The sequence below is a fragment of the Mandrillus leucophaeus genome, unplaced genomic scaffold, assembly GCF_000951045.1.
Source record: "Mandrillus leucophaeus isolate KB7577 unplaced genomic scaffold, Mleu.le_1.0 Scaffold331, whole genome shotgun sequence".
Lineage (NCBI taxonomy): Eukaryota > Metazoa > Chordata > Mammalia > Primates > Cercopithecidae > Mandrillus > Mandrillus leucophaeus.
In genome coordinates this window covers 1,946,810-1,964,160 of record NW_012103488.1, presented here as the reverse complement: position 1 = coordinate 1,964,160, position 17,351 = coordinate 1,946,810, and the positions used below count along the sequence as shown (strand labels likewise).

At 37.5% G+C, this 17,351-nt stretch overlaps 1 protein-coding gene across 2 annotated transcripts in view; it reads left to right on the top strand.

Annotated features, from left to right (window-relative positions):
* Positions 1-17,351, top strand: part of EXOC6 (exocyst complex component 6) — a 218,817-nt gene that overhangs the window by 71,827 nt on the left and 129,639 nt on the right. For both annotated transcript variants that reach the window (XM_011988477.1, XM_011988476.1), the window contains 3 exons: positions 3,642-3,797; positions 7,832-7,900; positions 14,418-14,501. In XM_011988477.1, the coding sequence (XP_011843867.1) occupies positions 3,642-3,797; positions 7,832-7,900; positions 14,418-14,501 (309 nt within the window). The remainder of the gene's footprint in view (positions 1-3,641; positions 3,798-7,831; positions 7,901-14,417; positions 14,502-17,351) is intronic.

Genomic DNA, 17,351 nt, shown 5'->3' with positions numbered 1-17,351 from the left:
ACACTCTTATATGATTTCTAATGCTTGATTTTTTTCCCCCAAATATTACAGACTACTTTGGAAACTCCTCAGTTTTTCTTACTGATTGCCTCTGGTCAGTGAGGATCTTCCCCATTGGAGAGGTCCTCACCATTGTATTCTTCCCTTCAATATTACAGTGTTTTCAATACTATTTCTCCTACCTCTGGCCAAGGAAATCTGTGCATGCCATGGGGGTTAAAAACACAACCACTTGGTAAATTTCTTCAGTATGAGAATGCAAACAGTTTAAAGTTCATATTCCATTATATATTTTAATTACAAGTGTCAATATTAAACTTGTCTTCTTTGACTTGTTTTTCATAGACCAGTTTTGGATTCTTTCCACTTAGGGAGTCCATCAAATCATGGACCCTAGGATTTAAGATTTACAATAATTTATTTCTGGGAGAGAATAGACTTTCTTGGTCCACTATCATTATTTCCTCATAAAAGTCATCAAGCTCCCGATCATTGCAGTTTAAACAGACATTTCATACAGAAACTTTTCTTAACGTCTCTCTGTGGGGATGTTTTTCCTTATAGTTTCTTCTTTCGGAAATAACTTCCACAGAGTTGAGAAGTTAGAGAGTTTTCCTTCTAGTGAGAGTTAGACTTCTCAAGATTTGATAAGAAAAATTGTATTTTGTTCTGTCTTGGTATCCCTTCAGGCCACCTTTCAATTTCTTGTGGGTTTCTCTCTCTCTCTGTGTGTGTGTGTGTGTGTGTGTATGAGAAGCCTCCTGAAGTCTCTCATCTGCTCTGCTCAGTTTGGCAGAGTCACAGTTTAGTTCTGGAATCTTATAGGTGGCATGAGTGTAAAGCTCATACTTTGCAAAGAGCTCCCTCCTTTGGGTGCATTCTGTATCCTGTGCTTAATTCCGTGATCTTATATCCCTTTTATGGATGGATGGACTTATGTATTCACTTAAATATCTTATAGCTACCCCAAACCCAGCATTTCTAAAACTAAACCCATTCTCTTTTTCCTAAATCTATTTTTCTTACATTTGCTATCTCAGATAGTAGTGTCTCCTGTTTCCACAATCCAGTAACTGGGGAATATTTTAAACTTTTCAGGAGTATTGATACTATTTATGTTATTTGTTACTAAGTCCTACTTAGTAACTATCACTTCTGCTTCTAAATACCTGTAGATTCTGTTTCCCCCATACATAACTGAACTGTTACATAGAATCATTTGTTTTCCTTATCTGTATCTGTATGTTCTTTTCCTTTTGGTTACTGTCCTAAAATGCAAACAAGACCACACCACTTCATCTTAAGTGATTCCCTGTTACCTTTTACTTAAGTCCAAGTTCCTCAGTCTCATCTTGCTACTTGTCTCCCTTCTATGGTCTAGCAGTATCTGCTGTCTTAAGATTTTGGAATATACTAGCTGTTCACCAAGAATGTCTTCCATTCTTTCACATTGCTGAGTCAGATGAATTCCTGCTTTTTTCTCCCAAAAGCTGGCTTGAGCATCACCTTGTCTGTGAAATCTTCTGCTATCACCCATTACACTGCTGCCAGTGAGAGATGGTCACTTCATCCTCAGTGTGTATACCATTGTACTTTTTACACTACAATTGTTTTTTTTATGTTCTTAACTAGACTGTGAATTTTTTAAGTGAAGGATTTTGCCCTGCTTATTTTTGCCTTCCTGGGATCTAGCTATTATGCCTAACATGAGTGGCACAAAAAAGTTATTTTTGAAAATTAGTTTAGAGCTGAGTTTTAGATTGTCTGGGGAGAATTTTAAAAATTCTAATATGAGAGATGAATCCACTCTTGTCTAATGTTTAATTAGCAACAGATATCTAAAATTTATATTGGATAAGTTAACATTTTCCATATGATGTTCTCTGGCACACATTTTAATATTGCTCTCTAGGGCCGGGGTTCCTAGCCCCCCAGCCGCAGACTGGTACCTGTCTGTGGCCTGTTAGTAACCAGGCCACACAGCAGGAGGTGAGTGGCTTGCTAAAGAGGATTACTGCCTGAGCTCCGCCTCCTGTCAGATCAGCGGCATTCGATTCTCATAGAAGCGCGAACCCTATTGTGAACTGTGCATGCGAGGCATCTAGGTTGTGCGCTCCTTATGAGAATCGAATGCCTGATCATCTGAGGTGGAACAGTTTCATCTGAAACCATCCCCCCACAAGAGAAGGCTGGGGACCACTGCTCTAGGGAGAACAAAGGGACTAAATAGTCACATAAATTTTGGAAACCTAGGTTAAATAAAGTTAAACAGATTTATTTACTTATGAATTGTAAATCTCCTAGAAGGAGGATATAATATGTAATATTTATATAACTCATTTGAGCTTAGAACCCTTTTTTCAAGGAACATGTGTTTTTACTGTGTGAATGGTTAATTTTGTGCATAACATAATTTGGAAACAGTACTCTAAATAAATGATTTTATACTCTGAGGACCGAAAATCATTGACAAAGTTAGTTTGGGCACAGAGGGTAAAGGAATACACAGGAGTGATAATAATTTTCTCCAGTACGAGCCTCTGGGGGGCAGCCAGGATCAAAGTCTAGGTAAGAGAGGAGCCAGATTACTGCAACTTGCATGGTCTGATAACCTAAGAGTAGAGAAGGGCTGATATGCAGTTACATATGCCTTAGAGAGAACTCACCTAAAAGAGCCAGTGCATGACCTTTCTATGTGCTGACAGAACAGAATAGCAACAATCTGACTCATCAAAGCAGAGAGAATGTCTCACAGTGTGTAAGGAAATTAAAATCCTGGAATTAAGTTTATATTTTTTTCTATTTCTGGTAATGAAGTTCTGATAGGGAAGTATTACTAAAATGCCTAAAAATATGAGGGTTCTCAACTTTTTATTCTGTGTAAATGTTGTTTTTTGTCAATGATCGGTTGTGAGATAACAGTTTCTGCATTCTTAGTCTTCCCAAACTGGGCATTTTCAGTGGGAAGTAAAATAAGCTTGCAACCTGATGTTATAGTTCCTTCTGTGAGGTTAATGGCTAATTCAGGAAGTTGGGAGTATGGCCAAAGAGTGTTGGCCAGTCTTCCTTGCCAACACACAATATGCTAACTGAGGAAAATACATAGTTCTACATAATTTTAAGACTGTTTAAAAAGGAAGAGAAGCTGGGTGTGGTGGGTCACGCCTGTAATCCTAGCACTTTGGGAGGCCGGGGCAGGTGGATTGCTTGAGTCAGGGGTTTGAGACCAGCCTGGGCAACATGGCAAAACCCCATTTTACAAAAAAAATACAAAAACAAAAACAAAAACACAAACTTTAGCTGGGTGTGGTGGTGTATGCCTGTAGTCCCAACTCCTCTGGAGGTTGAGGTAGGAGGATCACTGAAGCCTGGGGAGGTTGAGGCTGCAGTGAGCTGTGATGGTGCCACTATACTCCAACCTGGATGACAGAGTGAGACCCTGTTTTTTTTTGTTTGTTTGTTTTTGTTTTTGTTTTAAAAAGGAAGTGAGAAGACAAAAATGAATGAGAAAGGGGACATCACTATAGATTCTATACCTACAGACATTAAAAAGATAAAAAACAACTATGAACAAATTTTTTGAACCAATTTTGACCATAATCAGTTTTGAAATATTCTGAATTTTTGTCTCTTCAAAATAGGCACAGCATCAGAAAACCTTCAGTGTTTCTCTGCAGAAACAAAATAAAATGAAATTTGGGAAGAATATGTATATAAATCATGATAGGATTCCAGAGGAAAGGAATGAAACTGTATTGAAACATTCACTTGAAGAAGAGGATGAGAATGAAGAGGAGGTGATGGGTTTCTTTCTTTCTTTTCTATTATTAGATAATTTTTTTTCTTTTGGATTGTCATGTACATTTGTGTGATTCAGTCTTCCCATATGCAAAATGAATTTATGTTGTAAAAGTTGTCAGAGTCAAAATGGAATCACGTGTGTCAAACTTTGACAAAATAGAGGCTGAGAAGGCCGTGAAGGGAGGGCTGTCATGGACGATTTGCCTGGTATCAGGAACTATCACAATAAATTTTTTGAAATCATAGCTTACTGCATCAGCCCTGCAAAGACAGCTAGCCACTTATATGTGAACAATTATCTGTTTCAAAACAGGCCAGGCACAGTGGCTCACACTAGTAATCCCAGCACTTTGAGAAGTCGAGGTGGGTGGATCACTTGAGGCAGGAGTTCAAGACCAGCCTGGCCAACATGGTGAAACTCTGTTTCTACTAAAAATATAAAAATTAGCTGGGCATGGTACTGGGCACCTCTACTCCCAGCTACTTGGGAAGCTGAGACACGAGAACTGCTTGAACCCAGGAGGCGGAGATTGCAGTAAGCCAACATTGTGTCACTGTACTCCAGCCTGGAAGACAGAGTGAGATTGTGTCTCAAAAAAAAGACAAAAAACAGACAACTGTCTCACAAGGTCAATCCAAAACTGTAAGGGCCTAACCATAACTCCAAAATTACAAGTCCTTTCTAGCAACTAGTGACACTCACCAGTGAACTTTCTTTCAAAACAATTTGCATAACAATCTGTTTCCCCAATAAAACCCTAACCTTCTTTGTTCTCCAGACATGCCAGAGACCACCCTGGTCTATGCATGTCCTGGATTGTAATCCTATTTTTTTGTTTATTCTCAAATAAATTTTTTTGCTTGGAAATTTGTCTCTATATATTTTTATTTCAAGTTGACAAAGTCAATCAGACTGTACTGAGCTATTAGGGCAATGGAGTCATCTGAAATGTTAGGCTAGATAATTTACAGATAAACACGATATATTGTAGATTATATTTGTAAATCTCTGGTAGTGGAATCTGTAGTAAAAGTGTAAATCTAATTTTTTTGTTTTGAGACGGGGTCTCGCTCTGTCACCCAGGCTGGAGTGCAGTGGCACAACCTCAGCTCACTGCAACCTCTGCCTCCCGGATTCAAGCAATTCTTCTGCCTCAGCCTCCCAAGTAGCTGGGATTACAGGCGTGCGCCACCACGCCTGGCTGGCTAATTTTTGTATTTTTAGTAGAGACGGGGTTTCACCATGCTGGCCAGGCTGGTTTCGAACTCCCGGCCTGGTGATCCATCCACCTTGGCTTCCCAAAGTGCTGGGATTACAGGTGTGGGCCACTGCGCCCAAAATCTAATTATTTTTATAGCGATTACTTACATTTGAATTACCTGTTGTCAGATTTTTGTCGTAATGTCTTGTCATTTGACCTAATTCTGGATAGTCTACCTTTTTAGAAAGTTGGTGCTGAAATACTACAAAATAACTCTTAACACGATTAAAGTCGTTTAATGAATAAAAAGTCCTAGTAAGTCTAGAAACCTTAAAATTATCCTTAAATATTTTCTTTCTTTCAACTTCTATATCCAAATTCATTCTCTCATTCTTTTTTTTTTTTAAGAGATAGTGCTCACTCTGTTGCCCATGAGTGCAGTGGTGTAGTCATAGCTCACTACAGCCTGCAACTTCTGGGTCCAAGTGTTCCTCCCACTTCAGTCTCCCTAGTAGCTGGGACTACAAGCATGCCATCACCATGCCTGGCTAATTTAAAAAAAAAAAAATTCTTATAGAGACAGAGGTCTCACTGTGTTACCAAGGCTGGTCTTGAACTCAAATTATCTTGGCCTCAAATTATCCTCTCACTCAGCCTCCCAAAGTGCTGAGATTACAGGTGTCAGCCACCATGCCCGGCATCCTATTGCTTTTGAAAGTTTTTTCTACAGGGCCTGATGCCGTGGCTCGTGCCTGTAATGCTAGGACTTTGGGAGGCCAAGGTGGGCGGATCGTTTGAGCCAGGAGTTCGAGACCTGCCTGGCCAACATGGTGAAACCCCTTTCCTACAAAAAAATACAAAAAAAATGCCAGGTGTAGTGCCTGTATTCCCAGCTACTTGGGAGGCTGAGGTGGGAGAATCACTGAGCCTTGGGAGGTTGAGGATGCAGTGAGCTGTGATCATGTCACTACACACCAGCCTGGGTGACAGAGTGAGACCCGCATTCCAAAAAAATAAATTATCTCCACAAAATCTTCTATTGAACTTACCTTTTATCATCTTCTTCAAATTTTTTTTTTTTTAATTTAGCTACTGTCATAGGAACCTAGTTATTCCCAATTAATTTGTAAGTTTTGCCTTGCCAATATATTTTAAATTCTTTTTCTAAGGACATAATTGGGATACAGTAAGAACTTTTAGTTGAACCATATGACTGTGTGCTCATGACTGCATTTGTGAATGGATGAACAGCTGAGTGTTTACTATGTGCATTTCTTTCTTTCTTTTTTTTTTTTTTGAGACAGGGTCTTACTCTGTCACCCAGGCTGGAGTGCAGTTGGCATAATCATGGCTTACTGTAACCTCAAACTCTCGTGTTCAAATGCTTCTCCTGCTTCAGCCTCCCAAGTAGTTGGAACTACAGGCACGTTCCTGTATATACTATATCCAGCTAATTTTTTTGTATTTTTTTATAGGGATGGGAAACTGCTGTGTTTCCCAGGCTGGTCTTGAACTCCTGGCTTCAAGTGGTCCTTCTGCTTTGGCCTCTTAAAGTGCTGAGGTTATAGGTGTGAGCCACCAAACCCAGCCACTATGTACATTTCTGCTGTATATCTGAGGATGGGGTGATACATATATACATATTCACACAAATATATGTAATATATATGTAATATATTTGTGTGAATATGTATGCATGTATGTGTATGTGTGTTTGTATGTATATATATGCATATGTAGTGAATGCTATTGTACTGAATACAGACAAATGAACAGCATTAAACAGTTAAATGCCTTCCTAATGTGAAATTAGTATGTCCTGATTAGTCCCTTGAAATTATTATTAGGTTTTTTGTCCCTTTAAATTAAATAAATATTTTTGACATCTGCTTTTTTGTTCTTAATATTCAGAGGACCTCTGTGTTATTTTCTCCTTTGAGGTTCAGAATGTTGAAAAAAGACCATTTAGTCTTCTTACTTCAATTTTCCCCTTCCTGTTCTGTATATCTTTCCTGCTGAGAGCATCACCATCATGCCTTACCCCCAGACCTGTACTCTTAGAGGAGCTTGGTTGTTTCCCTGTTCTCTCAGATCTATTTTACTACTATACTGCACTACATTTTGTTTTTATCATTTTTCCTAATAAGCAGTATTATATTAAAAATAATTTAAGTTCACCCTGGAGATTCACGTGAGTACAAATGTGTTCCTTTAAAAAGGGTTTATGTATTTCTCAAGTTTGAGAAACTTTATAGTACTACATTTCATCAATTATAAGCCTTTTTTTTTCATATCACATTTCAGAATATAGGACACATCTTAAAGTTGATGGTGTTATAGTTTTAAGTGGTAGTGTTTTTTTCTTTCTTAGCGGTCCGTAAAATAATACTGATAGTGTCTTTAATTCAGTGCAATAATGACCGATCATATGATATAGCTGCATAAGAACGGGAACTTTGTCTATAGCTAAATCAAAAAATCTATGTATCATTTTTTCCCAGAACAGTAATGAGGTATCTAGTTATCCCTGGCGATTTTCTGTTAATCTGTCATACATATTAAAAATATACAATTTCTCTCCTTTGTTATCTTAAATTGAAAACAGTCAACAGTGATAATAAACATACTACAAAGAATAAACTGCTGAAGAAATGCCAAAACAAAATAAAGAAGGTTTTGTGTTTATAGTATATGCTTTCTATGGGGGAATTGAATACATATTCTAACACAAAGTTCATTAATCTTTTCGCCTGTCTTTAACTTTACATTATCTAATGGTGGTCTAATGATTTGACCTGTAATTTTTTTAAAAATGGTTTAATTTTCAGGTCTTAACTGTTCAGGATCTTGTTGATTTTTCACCTGTTTATCGATGTTTGCACATTTATTCTGTTTTGGTAAGTATGTTTTATATTTATGTATATATAGCTTTATATTATTTAAAAGGCATATATGTATTTTAGGCCTTAAAAATTGATCATATGCTGAAAATCTTCACATAATTATTTGTGAAATATCCACTGTGTGTAAGGCACTTATATTTTTTGTTTACTTATCATAATGTAATTTCAAGTGATATACCACTTCATGTCTATTTTAAGAACCTTGTAATAGTATACTTCCATTTCTCCCTATTGCCTTTGTGCTGTTGTTACATCACAGTCCTTATAAGTTACTTCTATGTGTGTATTCCATACTACATTGCTCTTATTTTTTATTTAATGTTCCTTTTTTAAAATAACTGCTTTATTGAGATCTAATGCACATACCAAAAAACTTACCCTTCTGGAGTATACAATTCAGTGGTTTTAGCATATTCACAAGGATATGCAACCATTACCACTACCTAATTCCAGAAATACTCATTACCCACCCCCCAACCACTCCCCAAAACACCAAAAATGTGTATCTGCCTGTTATTAGGTGGTGTGTTCTATAGATATCTCTTAGGTGTAGTTGATTTATAGGGTTGTTCACGTCTTTTACTTCCTTGTTGGTCTTCTACCTGTTCTGTTATTGAAAGTAGAAGTATTGGAGTCTTCAACTGTAACTGTCGAATTGTCCATTTTTTCTTTCAGTTTTGCCAGTTTTTTATTCATGTATTTTTAGGGCCTTGTTGGCAGGTGAATATATGTTTATAATTGTTATGTCTTCCTGATGGATTGACCTTTTAAAAAATATCATAAAATATCTTTCTTCATAATGTTTTTTGTCTTAAGGTGTGTTTGGCTTTAATTTGTATAGCCACTCCAGCTTTCTTTTGAGCACTCTTGGCATAGCATGTTTTTCTCCATCCTTTTACTTTCAGTCTCTTTGTATCTTTGAATCTAAAGTGTGTCTCCTGTAGGTAACACATAGTTCAGGCTGTTTTTTTCAAATCCAGTCTGCTGATCTCTGCCTTTCAATTGGAGTGTTTAATTCCTTTATATTTAACGTAATTACTGATAAGGTAGGATTTATGTCTGCTATGATATTTGCCATTTGTTTTAACATGTCTTATATCTTTTTTGTTCCTTTATTCCTCCATTAGTACCCTCTTGTGCATTAAATAGATATTTTCTTATGTACCATTTCATTTCCTTTGTCATTTCCCGTTTTTTTTTTTTTTTTTTTTTTTTTTTTTTGTGTGTGTGTGTGTGTGTGTGATAGAGTTTTGCTCTTGTTGCCCAGGGTGGAGTCTAATGGCATGATCTCAAGCTCACTGCAACCTCCGCTTCCTGGGTTCAAGTGATTCTCCTGCCTCAGCCTCCCGAGTAGCTGGGTTTACAGGTACCCACCACCATGGCCAGCTAATTTTTTGTATTTTTTTTAGTAGAGATGGGGTTTCATCTTGTTGGCCAGGCTGATCTCAAACTCCTGACCTTAGGCGATCCACCGGTCTCAGCCTCCCAAAGTGCTGGGATTACAGGTGAAAGCCACCTAGCTTGGCCTATTTTTTTAGTATTTGCCCTGAGGATTGCAATTAACATCTTACTTTAAAACAATTTAGTTATATTAATACCCTCTTCTTTGTGCTACTGTTTTCTCTTTTCTTTTCTTTTCGTTTCTTTTCAGACAGGGTCTTGCTCTGTCACCCAAGATGGAGTGCAGTGGCATGATCACAACTCACTGCAGCCTTGACCTCTTTGGGCTCAAGTGATTCTCTCACTTGTGTCTCCCAAGTAGCTGGGACTACAGGCTCATGCCACCATCCTTGGCTAATGTTTGTATTTTTTGTAGAGGTGGAGTTTACAGTATGGTCTTACTGTTTTATGCTATAAATTTAATAAACTTTCATTAGCATGATAACTTCTGGCTGGTATTTATGACCAAAAATTATTTGGTAAAGCTAATTTCTTTTTTTGAGGCAGAGTCTCGCTCTGTTGCCCAGGCTGGAATGCAGTGGCACAATCTTGGCTTACTGCAACCTTTGCCTCCTGGGTTCAAGCGATTCTACTGCCTTAGCTTCTCAAGTAGCTGGAATTACAGGTGCCCGCCACCAAGCCTCACTAATTTTTGTATTTTTGGTAGAGACAGGGTTTCTCCATGTTGGCTAACCTGGTCTCGAACTTCTAACCTCAGGTGATCTGCCCACCTCGGCCTCCCAAAGTGCTGGGATTACAGGCATAAGCCACCGTGGCCAGCCACTAATTTCTTAGTATTATTACAAGTCCTCCTCCTCCTACTCATTATTCCAGTTCTCCCATTTCCCAGCATTATAGCATTGGGAAAATTACTTCTCTTATTTGAGTTCCTCATTTGCAAAATATGGTTAACAATTTCTAAGGCTATGTTGGGTATTAGAGTCAATATAAATGATAAAAGTGCTTGGTATAGGACCCGGTATAAAATAGCAGGCAGTAAATGTTAAAGGGATTATTATAAAAGGGTTACATTAATATGTATGATTTCAAGGACTGTTGACTATAAGTCTGTTTTAGCCAAAAAAGCTCTATGTCCAAAATCCTAAGGTATCCTACTCTATTTGATAAAATATGAGTATTCCATGAAAGGAAAATAGGTATAATCTCAAAACAAGGGATTCTCTTTGGAAAATGCTACACACAATATTCACAATGTAGCTTATTGTAGCTTATTATTTTTCAGACTTTGAGAAGTCCTAAGAGCTTATCTGACTTTTCTTAGCTGGCTGTGTCCTGAACTTTGAGTTTAGGGATCATTTTTCTTAGAATACTGAATATTGAATGAGTTAATTTCCTAATTATCTGATGAATACTGAATATAGTGTGCAGATTGCTGCCCTAGAAGTTTTTAAGGGTATATGAAGGCTTTCCAAGGGGCCCTGGGCTAGAAACTTTAGGGAAATAAATTTTAGGTCCATAGCTTTCTTTCTAAAAATGATCTGTTTGGGAACCCCAACCTGTCTTCACAATAGTTCTTCTCTTACTATTGGTGCTCTGCACAGATTCTTTTCAGTCCCTTTTCAGCTAGAAGCTACCCCACATCAGATTACCAGGGTTGAGATTAATCAGTTACGGTTTGTGGATATGGTGTTTGAAAGCCTAGATTCCTTGCCTAGATTAGGACAACACTGAGGTATAACTTATGCTCTAAAGTTGCAGTGTGGAATCAGGCACCCAATTTTTTTACCTGAGATGGTACCCTTGATTGGTTTCCTCTTGTTCCTTTTACTTTCTTCACTTCTTGAAAAGTTTCCTTCTTGAACATTTTTTTAGTTTATCATTGATCTCAGATTCTGTTTCTAGGACAGCTACCTAAGATACTGACCATATTAGTTATCAATTGCTGAATAACACACTACCTTAAAACAACAAACAGTATTATTTCACAGGGTTAGCAGTCAGGGAGTGGCTTAGCTAGGTGGTTCTGGCTACAGGTCTCTTCTGAGATTCTAGTCAAGATGTCAGTGAGGACTGCTGTCATCTGAAGACTTCACAGGGACTGGAGGATTTGCCTCTATGATGGCTGTTGGTAGAAGGCCTTAGTTCCTTGCCACATGGGTTGTCTACCAGGCTGCTTGAAAGTCCTCATGACATGGCAGCTGGCTTCCCCCAGAGGGAGTCATCCAGGAGAGAAACCAAGATGGAAGCCATAATTCCTTTCATAACACAGTCTCAGAAGTGACATATCACTACTTCTGCTTTATCCTATTCGTCACATAGATTAACTCAGGTGCATTGTGGGAGAGGACCACACAAGGGTATGAATACCATGAGGTGGGGATCTTTGGAGGCCATTTTGAAGGCTACCATGTTTACTTTATAAATGAAAATCATACCCTTCACTGATACTCAGTACTACCATGGTGCATTGTCTTGAGGTGTAAAAACTTCCAGGGTGCCAAATAAAGGAGAAGTCTCCTTTAATTCTTAATCAAGGAACTATATTAGGAGTTCCTTCCTTTCCATTTTTGCACAAATTTCTGTTAAGGGTAAAATCATGTTAGAAACAGTATATTTTGTCCTGTGGTAGGATATTCTGAATTTAGATCTTAGTAGGGAGTAATGACATAGGTAGGAATAATGATAGTTTCCTTTTAATGACCTATTCTTTCTCCCCCTAACTATTGACAGCAAGTATATTGCTTTTAAGAGAGCGTCCCTGTGAGAGTACAGCAAAGAGAACACAGAGAATTTTGAATGCTAAAGCTATGTCCTATGTGTTTAAATGTAAACAATGATTTTGGCCAATCTTAACACTCTTCCTTAGGATATATCATTTGCTGTAAAGAAAAACACCTTTAAACAGCCAAATGACATGGGTTAGTAAAGCTGTATCTTTTAAACATGAATGGAGTGTTTTCTGGGGCTGCCAAAAATTGAGTTACACTGGCTAACCTTATTTTTTCATATTTATGTACATTATGATTCATTGAAGAGGGTAAAACTGTTTAGCTATCATAAGTCTAAGTCCAATTGTTTAATGTTTTCTAATTCATATTTAGAGTAAACCCTGGCTATTCATTTTTAGCAGCATATACTATTCTCTTTTGTTAAACACCGAGAAAAAGCATGATCATCATATCTAATGAAATTAATGGAGTTATGCCTGATTTTATTGTTTGATTTATTGATTAGTAGGAATGCATTTTATTTATGTATTTGTATTTATTTTAGTAGCTTTAGGGGTACAAGTGGTTTTTGGTTATGTGGATGAATTGTATAGTAATGAAGTCTAGGCTTTTAGTGTACTTGTCACCTGAATAGTGTACATTGTACCCAGTAGGTGATTTTTTTTCATCCTTCACCCCACTTCTGAATCTCCAGTGTTCATTATAGCACCCCACATGCTCCTGTATACCCATAGCTTAGCTCTCACTGATAAGTGAGAGCATGCAGTATTTGGTTTTCTGTTCCTGAGTTCCTTCACTTAGGATAATGGTCTCTAGTTCCATGCAAGTTGCTCCAAAAAACATTATTTTATTCTTTTTTATATCCCTGATTTTTATACTTGGTTGTATTTAATTATTTCCAAAAGTTGAACAACAGAGTTTTATGTATGTCCACATGTTAATGGAAAGCATGTAGTATTGTTTATTATGCTCCTTACTTCATAAAAGCTTAGAATTTCAGGTGTATATTACATTGCATTATTGTAAATTAAGTAATGAGAAATAGAATGAGTAATGAGAAACTGATTTATTATCTTGATTTTAAGGTGTGTGAATGCACAAAACAATCACACTGGGTTTAAATAATATTGGCTGCTTTTTGTAATCCCATAATTTTTTTTTTTTTTTTTAAGACAGAGTCTTGCTCTGTTGCCCAGGCTGGAGTGCAGTGGTGTGATCTTGGCTCACTGCATCCTCTGCCTCCCAGGTTCAAGCAATTATCATGCCACAGTCTCCCAAGTAGCTGGGATTACTGATGTGTGCTACCACGCATGGCTAGTTTTTGTATTTTTAGACAAAACAGGGTTTTACCATGTTGGCCAGGTTGGTCTCAAACTCCTGGCCTCAAGTGATCTGTCCTCCTCGGCCTCCCAAAGTGCTGGGATTACAGGCATGAGCCAATGCGCCTGACATTGGTGAAATTATGGTGTAAACCGATAATTTCTCAGTGGTTTTCATGATGTAATTTTTTTTAAGAGATGGGGTCTTGCTTTTGTCTAGCCTGGACTACAGTGGTGAGATCATAGCTCACTGCCACTTTGAATTCCTGGGTTCAAGTGATCCTCTGGCCTCAGCCTCCCGAGTAGCTGGGACTACAGGTGCATGCCACTATGCCTGGCTAATTAAAAAAAAATATTTTTTTAAAGAGACACCTTGACATGTTGCCCAGGCTGATCGTGAACTCCTGGCCTCGAGCAATCCTCTGATTTCAGCCTCATCTTTACTTTTTTTGAAGTGAAACTTGGGAGTCAGACTTTTCCGGAGAGACACTAAGTACAATTTGACTTATTAGTTTGAAAATGAGTACTGGCTTTGCTAATTAGATTTTAGGTTTTAGGGTGGACTTTAAAAAAAAAAAAATCAAATGCCCTAAGTCTGCAGGTCAGAATTTGAACCAGAAAGTGTATTATTAATGGGGGAAAAAAGTCTCATTCTATTAAGATATTTATTTCCAATAAAAATGTACTTTTGGGTTTACTCATTATCAAAATGTGTGATATAGTTAGGCCATTTGCATCAGTTAAGTACTGATTATGATAATTTCACCCCAAGGGAAAAAACCCACTATGACACCTAAAGCCTTATAATCTCAAAGATAAAAGTAAAACATACCATATTAGACAGTGTTTTTTAAAATTAAGTTAGAATGTATATATTTTATATTTTTTTAAATATGGGGTTTCATGGTAAAAAGGAATCTGAGGAGAAAAGAAAAATGAAAAAAAAAAAAAAAAAGAAAAAGATGAGATCTTACTCTGTTGCCCCAACAGAAGTAAAGAAGTATCTGTTTTAGTTGTGTGTGTGTATGTGTATTTTTCATTACTCTGCTGATTTTATTTTAGGGTGATGAGGAAACATTTGAAAACTATTATCGAAAACAAAGAAAGAAACAAGCAAGACTGGTATTGCAACCCCAGTCGAATATGGTAAGTATGGGATATCGTGAATTGGTTGTGTTGTCACTCTTTATCCCCTTATCCTGTTTTAATTTCGTCAGAGCATGTATCACTATTCATTCAACTACAAATATTTATTGAACACCTACCATTTCCAAACATTGGTTTAAGTGCTAAGGGTACAACAGTGAACCAAACAGATAAGTCCCTTTTCTCATGAACTTACATTCTATTAGAAAAGATAGATAGCGAATTAAAAAAAAAAAAAAAAAAGGACCAAGCCGGGCGCGGTGGCTCAAGCCTGTAATCCCAGCACTTTGGGAGGCTGAGACGGGTGGATCACGAGGTCAGAAGATCGAGACCATCCTGGCTAACACGGTGAAACCCCGTCTCTACTAAAAAATACAAAAAACTAGCCAGGCGAGGTGGCGGGCGCCTGTAGTCCCAGCTACTCGGGTGGCTGAGGCAGGAGAATGGCGTGAACCCAGGAGGCGGAGCTTGCAGTGAGCTGAGATCCGGCCACTGCACTCCAGCCTGGGCGACAGAGCGAGACTCCGTCTCAAAAAAAAAAAAAAAAGGACCAACAAGAAATATGTAAAATATCAGGGAATGATAATTAGTTTCTGACAATGTAGTGGATTATGTACCTTGATTAATTGTCCCACTGAAAATACAACTGAAGATGCTAGATAGACATTTAAAACAAACAAACAAAAAGACCAGAAACTAAGTGAATAAAGAACTGTTCTATATATTGGTTGTGGTGATAGTTAGTAGATGTGTTTGTAAAACTCATAGAAACTGAATATTAAAGAGTATTATTGTATGTGACTTATACCTCAATACATCTGACTATAAAGCAATCAAAACAGTAAAACGCAAATGAAGGCAGAAATGCAGATAGGTTTAATGAAACATTGAATATAGCTTTTATCCTAGGAGCATCTGGTGAGTAGGAAAGCATGAGTTTTGAGGACATTGGGTACAGAGGGCTAAGCCCAGAGCCCACCCAAAGTAGGTGTCTAATAAGAGATTGTCTCCCTTGTAAAGCTGAGACTCCAGAGGATTTAAAGCCCCATTATTAGGATGAACAGATAAAGCCATCTAAAAATCCTTCTGTTCCCTCTGGCAAATACTGTAAAGAAAATTACCTATCTCAAATCTTAGTGCTGAGTGAATGAGAAAAAAAAATCCCGCTGAGAATTCATAACAAGGAGTTTGTTACCACTTGTGTTTGCAACCCAAATTCATCATACTTGGATAGTCAAAGACATCTCAAGCTCAACTTTTAAAGTATTTTCATCCTGATACTATCTCCAGGTGCCTGGCAGAAGCAAACACAGATCTGTGCACCTTCATTCCAGAGTTAAAATGAGCAATTCACAGTCAGAAATAATTACCAAATGAGTGAGAATCATAAGAAATTTTAACAACAAAAATAGATTCTAAAAGACTTGATATTTGAATTATTAGCCATGGAGTATATAATAGTGCTACTTAGTGTATTTAAAGAAATAAAAGCCAAGCTTGCTAATATAAATAGGGAACAGAAACTATAAAGAATGACCAAATAGATGTGAAGAGATATCAGGTAGAATATCTAGAAATTAAATAGATATTAACTGAAGTTAAAAATATTATGAATAGGTTTAACAGTTGATGAATTCTCTCTTAGTTAATCTGAAGAAACTATATGGAACTAAGCATCACAAAGAGACAGAAGGAAAAATTACAGAAGTGAGATATGAGGGATACAGAGAAGTCTAACATATATCTAATTGGAGTTTCAGAAAGAGGATAGAGCAAATGAGACTGAAGAATATTTGATGCCATATGGCTAAGAATTTTCTGGGACAAATGAGAAATAGTCAAGCCCAAGGAATCCCAGGTACCTTAAATAAAAAGAAATACACTCTTAGAAACCTTGTAATTAAATTGCAGAACACCAAAGTTAAAGAGGAATAGAAGATCTGAAAACTATTATCAGCTATCTTGATCTGATTAACATTTATCGAATACTCCACCCCAGATGGAAGAATACACATGCTTTACGTGTGCACATGGAAGGTTCACCAATATAATATTCTGGGCCATGAAACAAACATCAACAAGTATAAAAAGCTGGGCTGGGTGCAGTGGCTCATGCCTGTAATCCCAGCACTTTGGGAGGCCAAGGCAGGTGGATCACCTAAGGGAGTTTGAGACCAGCCTGGCCAACATGGTGCAACCCCATCTCTACTAAAAATACAAAAATTATCCAGGTGTGGTAGCGCTTGCCTGTAATCCCAGCTGCTCAGGAGGCTGAGGCAGGAGGTGGAGGTTGCGGCGAGCTGAGATCGCATCATTGCACTCCAGCCTGGGCGACAAGAGTGCGACTCTGTTTCAAATAATAATAATAATAATAATAAATAGAAAAAGCTTGAAATCATACAAAATCTGTCTTCTGACTGCAAGAGAATTAAATGATCGATACGCAAAAAATGAATATTGACTTACCTCTTTCAACAATTCAAGTGGATCATGGACCTAAATGTAGGAGCTAAAATTGTAAACTTTTAGAAGAAAACAAAGAATAAAATCTTTATTACCTTGGGTTCTACAATATTCTACAGTGTATTTACACTGTTTTTCTATGTGAGATACATAAAGCATGAGCCATAAAAAAAAAAAGTAGATGATTTGAACATCAAAATCTAAAACTTTGGCTTTTCAAAAGATGTTGTTAAAAAAATGAAAAGGCTGGCTCATGCCTGTAATCCCAGCACTTTGGGAGGCCAAGGCGGGCATATCATGAGGTCAAGAGATCAAGACCATCCTGGCAAACATGGTGAAACCCCATCTCTACTAAAAATACAAAAATTAGCTGGGCGTGGTGGCATG